The sequence below is a fragment of the Nelumbo lutea genome, chromosome 1 (assembly GCF_056320005.1).
Source record: "Nelumbo lutea isolate HS-2025 chromosome 1, American lotus-T2T, whole genome shotgun sequence".
Classification (NCBI taxonomy): domain Eukaryota; kingdom Viridiplantae; phylum Streptophyta; class Magnoliopsida; order Proteales; family Nelumbonaceae; genus Nelumbo; species Nelumbo lutea.
The window spans coordinates 65,346,065-65,357,753 of record NC_142684.1 but is presented as its reverse complement, the minus strand read 5'-3'; the positions used below and the strand labels follow the sequence as shown (position 1 = coordinate 65,357,753).

General features: G+C 40.4%; 1 protein-coding gene across 1 annotated transcript; it reads right to left on the bottom strand.

Annotated features, from left to right (window-relative positions):
* Positions 1-1,327: 1,327 nt before the first annotated feature.
* Positions 1,328-2,245, bottom strand: LOC148874981 (Late embryogenesis abundant (LEA) hydroxyproline-rich glycoprotein family). The gene has a single exon (XM_088966125.1). It carries the CDS (start codon positions 2,068-2,070, stop codon positions 1,339-1,341), a length of 732 nt encoding a protein of 243 aa, XP_088822251.1. The 5' UTR covers positions 2,071-2,245; the 3' UTR covers positions 1,328-1,338.
* Positions 2,246-11,689: the final 9,444 nt, after the last annotated feature.

Sequence of the window (11,689 nt, the reverse complement as noted above, 5' to 3'; positions counted from 1 at the left end):
ATTGGATCATACAAACACATTTGAATTCGATTCTATTAATAATGTAGGATATTCCAATATGATCCGATCCAATTTAATTTATTAAAAAATTAAAAATATAATGATTTATATGAAAAAAGGGGTTTTTATTGCAGTCCAAAAATCCCCCCAAAAAAATCATTACGTATCAGATCGGATCTCATCTTTTTGAATCGGACAGGGGCGATTTGAATCCGATGAATTAAAATCCGAAAATGCGATAGGAATATATCCGAATCCGAAAAAATACGATCGGATTTCGGATCCATTTGCACCCTCCATGAGTCTGTTGAAGCAGCTATGGACATTGTTGAATTTTATCATACGTCGATGCTTAATGAATAATCCAACGGTGGCTCACGGAATGAAGGACCCGGATTGATGAATCATTTAACAGGTGTAGTGCAGTCTACTACGTACATTCTACACAGTTCACAAACCACTAATAATCAGTAATTTCCTGAAACAATTAGGCCATTTTACTTTTTAGACACCACCACCGCCACCGAAAAAAACAAAAATTATGTTGAAAGCGGAAAACAACAGCTGCAAGTTTTGATGTTTTCTTTTTCTTTTTTGAAAAGAAAATTGGGGAAAAAAAAAGCATTCCATAGGCATAGACCATCTTCGTTGAATGGAACTGTATTTTCTTTTCTCTGCTCTGCTGTAAGCATCAACCATGAGCCCTCCGTATATCTTGAATTGATGTCTTTCGCACAGTTGAGCTGAGGTTCAGAGGTTGCCCAACTGCCCAGGCTTTAACTTTTGAAATGCTTAAAAGCTTTAATATTCAAAGAAGCGAGATTGAACAAAAAAGGAGTTCAAACTTCTACAGTTGATCAGTTCTTACTATAGCACCAAGAAAAAGTTCTTTACGTGTTTCCCACTTTTTCACTACTGGCTGCATTTCTATTTCTTATTGAAGAGATATTGAATCACATTTGAATTCACCTACTTCTTTATCTATTCGGTCCCTTCCATGTGATGCTGTTTTTCTACATGGCCTTGATTTGTTTGATTATTAAGCTTGTCAGTACAACAGAAATTAGCGGAAATAGCACCACCACGAGAAGAATTTGAGACATGGGTTTCATTAATTATTGAGTTCGACCTCTTCCTCTCGAGGTAATTAAAAAAATTAGAAGAAAAACCTCCTTAGATCCATACAGCTGAAAACAGTTGGGAGTTGGGACAGAACCAGACCGATCTTTGTACATGAAATCTGACTGATCGGATCATGGATCCAAGACGAGGAAGAAAGGAGGCTCGATAGATGAAAAGAAAAAGGAAAATCAGGGGAAGAAACAAATGCCTCTGAATTCACATCTTTGTTCTGCAATTTTTGGAGACAAGGATACCGGTGGGTGGACCAGTCATCTCAACCTGGCATCTGCCATGCAGCCAGTAAGAAAAATGACTCAAGCCCATACTAACTTTTATTCTAAATGTACCCCTTACATTGTACACAACCCTGTTGTTCTGCACCTGCTTTTGAAGCTCCATCGCAAGATTCGGAGGCAAATAAACCTCGCTTGACACCATGCGAACCGACTCCAACCTCGTCTCTCCCCGCCTCTGGGAGAAGGGCTGCAGAGCTTGAGTCGCAATAACCCTGTCGAAGAAGTAGAGCTCTATGTCCAAGTATTCGAATCTTACATCGATTTTCCTATTTGGGTTGGAGAAGTTTGCGAGGAAGGCGAAGTCGCCATTAAGATACTCAGGCGAATCGACGTAGATGCTATTGAGGTTTGCGCCGACGGTGTCAAACAAAGGGTGTCTGGGCTTAATGACAAGAAATAAGATCAAGGTGGCGATTCCGGCGAGGATTAGAAGAAGACTAAAGACAAGGCACAGGATTGCGGCACACCAGATGATGGGGTTGGTCCTGCGAGGAGGCCGGAGTAGAGTGGCTGTTCTTGATTTGGTGGAGGTGAGTTCTGGAGGATGAGTTTGTTGATCCACCACGACTAGCTTTGATACTACAATCTGATTGAGAGGGGTGGGTTTGTTCTGCTTCTGCATTTTGGGTGGGGGAGGAGTGAGTGGAAGCATATTGAGATATGTTTGCGAAGAAAAACTTCGAAGCCAAGTAATGAGAGACGACGGAGAGGGAATAGAGAGAGAGGTAGAGTGGCGGAGATTAAAGGGTGTAAATAAACTAATAATAAAGAGAAAAAGAAACTTTTTGAGTGTTGAGTGTTGATCGAGAGAGAGGGCGAACCAATGCGTTTTGTTTGGAGATTGAGAAAAGCATGTGGTAGTTCTGGTCTTCCTTCTGGATTTAAATTGTGGAAAGAAAGGAAAGGTAGGCTGTTTGGTGTTTGGCCAATTGGCCCGCAGGCCCCAGCTTCTTTGCTTTTGGCGTTTAACCATTTGCTTAAGAAATATTGAAACTCCAAGGAAAGGTCCTGCGCAGACTTACTTCTTTCCTTTTGATTCCCAAACAGTCTCAACTCCCAAGACAATTATAAGGCGCCACCTGTCCTTCACTTGATAAATTTGCGGTTTGGTTGAGTTTCATATTTTATTAAATGGAAGTTTGTGGTTTCGATTTGGCTTCTGGGACTTTATAAATGGAATCAAACCATAAACCGTAAATCGAAATTATATACAATATAATTATATAAATAAATGATGTATTATTATATATATAATATAATATAATATATCTAAACGGAATGTATAAAATTATAAATATATAAAAAATTCTTTTATTTTATATTAAAATAATAAAATAAAAATTTTAAATTTTAATTTTTAGGGGTGCTATTTAGATTTTCTAATTAGTTTAAGTCTAATATAATTAAACAATAGTCTAAAGTTTTCCAAATCGTATTTGAAACCGCATCAAATTATAATAATTTGAATTGATTTAAAAATTTCTCAAACCGTATACTACTGTTTTAATCTGAAATTTCTTTAAACTACACCAAACCAATCCTAAACACCCCTAATCAAAACGACTCTCCTACAAAATAACCTTTCCGTTGCGCTCACAGGCGTTGTCAATTGAATCTTCCACTTTAAACTTGTGTTGTTTTAAAGAAATCGGTATTTGAAGAAATCTTGTCGTTGCACTTAAAAACCCGGTCAAAGTCAAATCATTAGAGACGATTTGTATTGGGTTGGAAGTTGGAAGAAGTCACGCTATAGAACCAAGTAGGGCTGAGCATTCGGTTTTTTTGTTCAGAACCGAGCTGAAAAACCGAAATTCTAAAAACTGATTTAACTATAGGATAAATCGAAACTGAAATATTTGAAAACTGAACAAATCGAACCAAAATATTTTTTCAGTTATTTCGGTTAAATCTTCTACTCTTCTCAGTCAGTCTATGTTCTATCAAAAACGGAGAAGTTAGTTATGGAGTTACCTATTGGTTGTTGTAAGCTTGTAAGGCCTATAAAGCTGTAGCTGGCGGTGAGCCGGTGAAGAAGAAGAACTGAAGAGAACTCGGAGAAGAGATTAAGGAAGGAAGATTGGAACTAGAAGAGAGGAAAGTCGGAAACTGAGTCTGCGCCCTGTGGAAGCGGAAGTTTGCTTGAGTGCAGTGCTTGGGGTTGGTGTCTGAGTGCACTGGTCTGTGGTCTCTGCTCTGGAATCTAGAGTCTGTAAGAGCCGAACTGCACTGTGGAAGAAGACAAAAAGTCGAAGAGTTTTTTCCTATTTTGTGTCAACGAGTGTTTTCCACTTTTCGTGTCTAATACCAAATTAGTTACTACTTACTAGTTAGTCATTAGAAATTTAGATTTTAGAAACTTTTAGTCTTTTATGTTATTGCTTATTATGGAAATTTGGCATATAGTCAAATACGATGTTCGGTCTCGGGTCTTCGATGTATATAAGTATATTTATTAATTTATTAAATATTAATATAAAATAATAAATTATAATATAAATAATATTAATAATATATAATTATAAAACTATTTTGTTTTTTTCAGTTAACCAATTTAGCAAATATGGTAACCGAAACTAAAAACTGAAATATACAAAAACCGAATAGAAAAACCAAACCCGACCAAAAAACCGAATAGGTCGAACCAATTAAGCCAAAACCAAAATTTTGGTTTGATTTTTCAGTTTTAACCGAATTATGCTCACCCCTAGAACCAAGTGAACAAATGTTGTAATATTCCCAGATAAAAGAGTGATCCGACCAGCATAGATAATATGCGAGAGTGCTTAAATCACCTCTCATAAGTGTACATTTCAGCCACTCAATAAATTATTTGAAACTACGTTTCCTATTAGTTAGGTACCGAAATGCATAGTTGATAATTTTAGAAATCAACTACAAAAGGAATTTACATGGATTTAATACTAGCTAAATCCACCCCCCACAATTTTTCCATATGATGGGGATGTACCCTGGTTGGGGTTTGCTCACCACGACTAGACCATGTCCTCGGCTAAGTGGGCAATGCGGAATGCTGCACATCGGAAACACTGGTCAAGGTTTTCTAATCAAGGATGCTTTCTCAGGCTATAACTAGATCTAGATTCATCCTATCAATTAGGAGAAGACTCTGCCTTTATCACTGATTGAGGGTTCTAGTACTACAAGATCATGTTCTTTGGCCTTAAAAACACTGGTGAAACTTATCAAAAGCTAGTGAACTACATCTTCAAAGACCATCTTGGCCAAAATGTGGAAGTCTATGTCGATGGCATATTGGTGAAAAGTTGGAAGGCCGAGCAGCACTTGATTGACCGTGATGAGGTCTTCAATCTTCTCCAATGGTACCACATGAAGCTAAATATAACTAATTGTGCCTTTGGTGTCAATTCATGGTGACTCAAAGGGAGATCAAGGCCAACCCCCCAAAAAATAAGTTTGAGTTGTCCTACATATGCCCTCTCTCTGGATTCACAAGGACATACAACATCTTATAGGTCGGGTTGCGAAACCCAACAAATTAATCCAAGTTCTCACAGACCAATGCCTTTCATTCTTCAAGGCACTCAAGAAGGTGGAAGACTTCCAATGGAAAGAAGAGAGTAAGCAAGCCTTCCAACAACTAAACCAGTTCTTGAGCTTGTTGTCTCTGTTGACAAAGCCAAACCTTGGAGATCAACTGCTACTATATCTCTCAACTAGTGATGAAGTGGTTAGTTTTGTCCTGGTTAAAGAGGAGAATGGCACGCAAAGACCCATCTATTACACTAGAAAATTACTCATCGGTGTAGAGACTAGATATCCAAACCTAGAAAAGGTTCTCTGTTCTCAATAACCTTGGCTTGCAAGCTTAGGCCCTACTTTCAGGCTCATAGCATCTATGTCCTCATTGATCAGCCTCTCAAGCAAGTGCTACAGAAGCCAAAGACTTTAGGGTGTTTGATAAGATGGAGCATAGAACTTAGTGAGTTCGACATCAAATAGACACCTTAACCGGCCATCAAAGCCTAGATCCTAGCCGACTTCACCACAGAGTGCATCTTCTCTATCCTAGATCTGGTCGTGAAAGCCTCCACCAAGACTCTTCATTTTGATGGCTCCTTGATTAGAAAGGAAGTGGTGTTGGTCACATCCTTGAACCAAACAACATCACCCTGGATTATGCCCTTAAATTTGATTTCAAGACTTTCATCAATGAAGGGGAGTACGAAGAACTCATTATCGGGTTGTGTCTAGCTCAAGAAATCGACACAAAGCGCATCGAAGCCTTCAATGATTCCCAACTTGTGGTGAACCAAGTAAGTGGTGAATTTGAAGCCTAGGAACCCACCATGGAAAGCTACTTGAAGAAGGTTTGAGAGCTCATATCCACACTATAACACTTTTTCAAACACCAAATCCCTCGGGCCAAGAATGTATGAGCCGATGCACTATTAAAACCAACCAACTCGTCACGCTCCAACCTTAGGAGGGATTGTCTAGATCGACACTCTGGTTTGCTCCAGCATCGCCAAGGTGGCACTGATGACCTTCCTAATACAATCCCAATTGTCTTGGAAAAGTTCCATCTTCCACCATCTCAAAGTTGACACTCTCCCAAATGAACAACTTGAAACTAATAAGGTGACACATTAAATAGCTCGATATTGCGTCATTAGGGGAAACCTATACCGAAGTTTGCACATTCTACTTTACTTGAAGTGCCTTTCCCTCAATAGGCTGACTATGTGCAATGGGAAATACATGAGGGATATGTGGTGATCATCCTGGAACTTGGACTTTAGCTCATAAGGGTCTCCGATAGGGATACTTCTGGTTAAACAAAGCGCCACACAATTCATATAGAAGTGTGACCATTGTTGGAGGCATTCTAATTCACTCCAAGCGGTCCCCTTAACACCAATTAGTAGTCCATGGTCATGTGCCCAATGGGGATAGACATCCTTGGCACCTACTGTGACCGCTCAAAAGAAATTCCTCATCACCACCATCAACTATTTTACAAAGTGAATCAAGGCCGAACCCTTAGCGTGGATAACAACTCAAAATACATGAGGCTTTATGTGGACATCCATCATCTACCATTTTGTCATCCACTAAAATACTAATAGCAGACGACAAAACTTAGTTCATAGATAAGAAGTTCAAGGAATATTATGTAAAACTTAGCATCAACCATTGCACTACTGTGGTCCACTACCCATACAACAATGGCTAAACCGAAGTCACCAATCGTACTATTTTGCATGGATTAAAGACATATCTAGATCGAGCTAAGGGAAGATGGGTTGAAAAGCTACCCAACATCCTCTAGGCATAATAAATCACTTCAGGAACCATGATTGGGGAAACTCCCTTTAATCTCACATTTGGGGTCGAGATAGTGATTATTGTAGAAATTGGATCACCAACACTTCGGACTAAGTTCTATAACAAAGTAAAAAATAGAAAAAACCTCCAATCCCGAACATGACCTCCTAAAGGAAACTCATGACTAAGCCCACATCAAGATGGCCGCTTACTTGTAGAGAATGGCCAAGTACTATAATGCTCGGGTCTTCTACAGACAATTCAAAATAGAGACATCATGCTTCGCAAGGCCATTGTGCTAGAACTAGGTGTCAGCAGGCATGAAAAAAACTAGGTGGGACCATATAGAATCAGCATGGTACTTTGGCCAAGCTCCTGTAAATTAGAGGTCCTTGGTGGCAATACCATATCTCAGAGTTGGAACTTCACTAACTTGAGAATGTATTACCAATAAATGGTGCCAAGTTGACCAATGGTTGAAGTTTATGTAACCTCATTATGAGCAATGAAGTAAATTTCTATAATGTGTCTAATGCACAACATTGCTGAGTACTTACGACTGCATACACTGAGCACCTCATGCATCAACCCAACTTAGCACTAACGGCTTATGCCTACCACTTGGAATGTCACCCTACCTGGGTTTGGGCACAGTGGATATGGCATCCCTACCACCTATGAAAAGAGGATGACCAACGTAAACTACCCTACATGGTGTTCGAATGGCCTCGATCCACCAAGAACCCATGATTGGCCCCCCCAGCCTGGTGCCATGGGGAGCAAAGCTGGCCAACGACCATGGCCCACCCATCGAAGATCTCCCTAACGGGTTCTCAAATGACCAAACACAACCAAGCTCACTCACTTGGATTAATTATGTGGGGTGGGAGCTCGAAAGTGCTTCGACCACCATACCTCAAACAACACTTGGGCAGCAAAGTGAAAGACCTTGGCTTCATTAGAGCCTAGTCACAGGTAAAAGACCTTGGTTCCACAAAACCAAAGGCCATACCATGTATAGATAAATACATTAAATAAGCATGAAGAAAATAGAGGGATCCAAAACTGAAGCCAAAATCATGTGAAAAAAATATTCATTAAGTTTGAAAGTTATGCACACCCTTTTTCAACTTGGCTTAACCAAGACCTACAACTTACAAAAAAGGGGGAGAACAGTGAAAAAAAAAAACAAAAAACACAATTAGTGGTCGATTGGAGGGTTGTTTGCATTTGTCTACTCGTTGACCTCGATCTGCAAGGTGATCTCCTACTCTTCAGTTTGGTTACCTTCATGGGCCCGCGGTGGCTGATCTAGAAGCGGGAAGCTAAGGATCACCTCGACCACTTTCTTTTGGTAGCACTTAAACCTAAAGACATAGACTCGATGTCAAAATCATCTAACTCCTGCTAGTATTGATCTGAGGCATAAAAGTTTTTGATGGTGTGAGTCCTTGCCTCCTCTGCTTTGTGAGTTCTTGCCTTGGACTCCTTTACCATCGAAGTGACCTTGGACAACTTTTTTTTTTCAACTCGCTAACACGATGGAGAGGCTACCTCTCCTTGGCCTTATCCTTGGTTGTCTCCTCCTCCAACTAAGCCTTGATAGCCTTTGCCTTCCCATCCACGGTCTTGATGAACTAGGACATCCCTTAGATCTGGTTCACTAGGTGGACGACCAAGCAAGTGTGCTGCATAGCCAAAACAAGTTAGACAAGTTGAAGTATGAAGTTAGAATTTCACAATAAAATTAAATTTCCTATTGATCGCCTTGATATCACTATGCTTTTGACTGCACTGCAAGTTTACTCCCCCATCTCTTTGGTGACCTATGGAATCATGATCCCCTAGGCAAGCACTTTGGGCACCCACTCCACTTCGAGCATGTTAGTGGCCCTAACCTTATAGTTTAAATGCCAAGTTGTGGTCTCTCCCACTTACATAGCCTAAGTCTTAGGTACCAGCATGGGATGAGGAAAGGGCCTCAGCTCCTCCCCCTGTCGAACTCAATCTCCAAAACTTTGCATAGACACTTCGGGGGGCCAAGGTGGTATAATGCTTGAACCCCCAACTCCATCGATTATAGCCATGGATGCGCCCTTAGGACCGATCATGGTCTTCTTCCAGTTTTGGGTGTTCTGGAGACATTAGATATTTTCCATCTCGACCCTTTCCCTCTCTTATTCCTCGTTCAACTTCGAATGATATTCAGTAGATAACATGTATAAATTTGCAAAATGAAGAAAGAACAATTGATCAATATACTTAAAGAAGCAAGAAAACAATAAGACAATGGTACAACGATTCCATACTAGGTTGAGCTAGACATAGTTAGAAACTAATCAACTGATCTTCGGACGTATACTCCATCACATTAATCCAAAGACTGGCCATCCTACCTAAGTCCTCCATTTCCTCATCATTCAAAGTCTTGGGCTCGGGCGCTTTCACTTTGGTCTTTAGAGTTAGCGGTTTCAATCCAAGAGGCCATCCTGTCATCATGACTCATGAAGAAACACTTACCCTTCCACTTGTGGATGGAAGATTGAGCCCCCTCGAGTATCTTCAAGTTTTGCCAAGCCGAGAAATTATAAAACCCTGATTACCAATACTTCTTCAGGAATAGGAGGGTATGGAGCAAAGGGAAAGTCATTGGTAGGTCATGCATGGTACAAAAGCACAATAAACCTATCAAATACCAAAAGGAGTTTAACACTGATTGGATTGGAAACACCCTATGCTCAGCCAATATCTACATTAGCCCTTTATCTAAAGGGAACCTAAGGCCACCCTCTAAATTGTGCTCGTACATGCACAACTCACCCTCCTAAGGCTCATTTGTGCGTTCCCCCTTATTGGACACCTAAGCTTGAACTTGGATAGGATCAGGTACAATCTCATGATAAGATCTATGTCTACATTGATCAAGCAACAAGGCATATCACCGAGCTTGGGAAGAACTCGGCTAGATGTCCCTCTAACCTCCTCGACCTCGTCTAATTTATCACCCTCTTTCAGCCTCTATATAGTGAACATGGAGCTCATCCACCCCTTGTTGGGTGACATCAGGTTCCCCTAGGAATGTTGCTGACCTCATGAACCTCCTCCTTGGAGCCTGTGCTTATGACGTCCACCTTAACCTTGACCTTGTTCGCATCAATATTGGGGACGTTCACCCTGATAGGCTCCTCCCATGATGTTGTCTCACCACTCCACTTGCAACTTAAGCTAGATTATGTAGTCCTTGAATATCCCAAATAATGTTCAGATGAAGAAGAACAAGAAGACGAAGACATCACTTACCACACTTCACACCAAGGATGAGGTCCATGAGGACTACTGAGGACAATGACCCTAGTTGAATGCCCATTCGAATTTCAAAAGTTAAAATTTCCTGTCCGTTGGTCTGGCAACAATCTATGTGGCTCAAGTGGGACATTGATTCCCAATCAAATTCTGTAGTTGAGCACTTACGAAGCTCATCCTCTAAGGCTTCATCCAAGGACCTCCTTCCTCGACTATGAACTAGGGGCTATTGATGGGGTCGTACCCTGGCTAGGTTTTCTTACCACATGGATATTGGCGTGGTTGGGAACTAGGCCACTACCCAATGAGAACCTCAAATTGAGATGGGGCATGTGGCAAACGATGATCTACTCATGGCCTCCTACAATGAAGAGTATGGTAACTGCCTAAAGACATTGGCCAGCAACTACCTCAACGCATGCCTTGCATCCTTACAAGTGAGGAGCATAATGACACTCTAAGACTAGTATTTTAAGGGTAGGACTCATGAGGCATCTCTTCTTTGACTCTTAAAGCATTCTATCTCTCTTTCTCTCTAGCTCTCTCGCTCTCTACTACTTTTCAACATTGCCAACTAAGATCAACTTGTTCTAGTTGATCTCTTGATCACCTTGTTTTAATTTGAGCGTCAGTACGCCTCTTCCCAAGGGACCTCCTTAGGGCTTTTGACTTTCTCTCTTTGCAAGTTGTTGGGTGTCCATCAGTTCATCTCTCTCACCTCGTCCAAAACAGGTTGCCCGACATTAGCAGCTCAGTTCATCCACCTTAACAAGGATCTAATCTACTACTTTTCCACCTCTGCATGGACAACATCACCATCAAACTTCTTCATACACCAACCTAATTTTTTCTTGTTTGGCTTTCTTTTGGCAATAAAAGGAAAACCATTGAGGGGTTTGCGTAGAGAGCCAAACACGACCATTGACCCGTGGTCTCAATTTTCTTTTCTTGTGTTAAAGTATTATAAAAATAAATGAAAGGCCATGAACATTCTTCTTCAAAAGAAGATGGTTGACCTAGAGAAAGAAGTGAGAAAAACCACACCAAGAAACTTTATGGAGAGCTCAATTCTCTTATCCAAAATAATGGCATAGGTTCTCTCTTTCCCTCTCTCTTTCTCTCTCTCAGTATGTAGTAGTGTTCCTTTATGGGTGGGCTTGTAGGAGACTATACCATTTCCTCATCAAATACATGAAGCCATAGATGGCAAATTATATAAAAGTGTTATAGTAGAAATCAGAAATAATTAAAGAAAAGAAGGAGATCATAATCTGGTTGCACAAATTAAATAGAGAATAGCTAGTGGAATGATTGAATTTCTTCAAATAGTGATTCATTAGAATTACAAGAGTTTCAAGTTTCAAGTGGAAGATCTAATTGACAACACCAGTACAATAACGTCGATGAGCTAGGATTTAGGGGGGAGAGGTTGAGTAGAAGGTTGTTTTTCTTTTACGTCAACTTGCACACGTGTCTTAATTTTTGTGTGAAAAGCAAGTGGCACCTTATGGTTGTGTTGGGAACTTGTTGGGATCAAATATTTTAGTCCAAATCTACTATCAATAAAATACCAACACCCTTCCAACATGATTTGACACCACACATCTCATATTTTGTAGTTCAGATCTGTTACTGAGTTAGCACTCCCAACATGTCCCAAC

Bases quoted from the DNA above. Each gene is read 5' to 3' on its own strand.
- LOC148874981 (XM_088966125.1), bottom strand. From the start codon at position 2,070: ATGCTTCCACTCACTCCTCCCCCACCCAAAATGCAGAAGCAGAACAAA.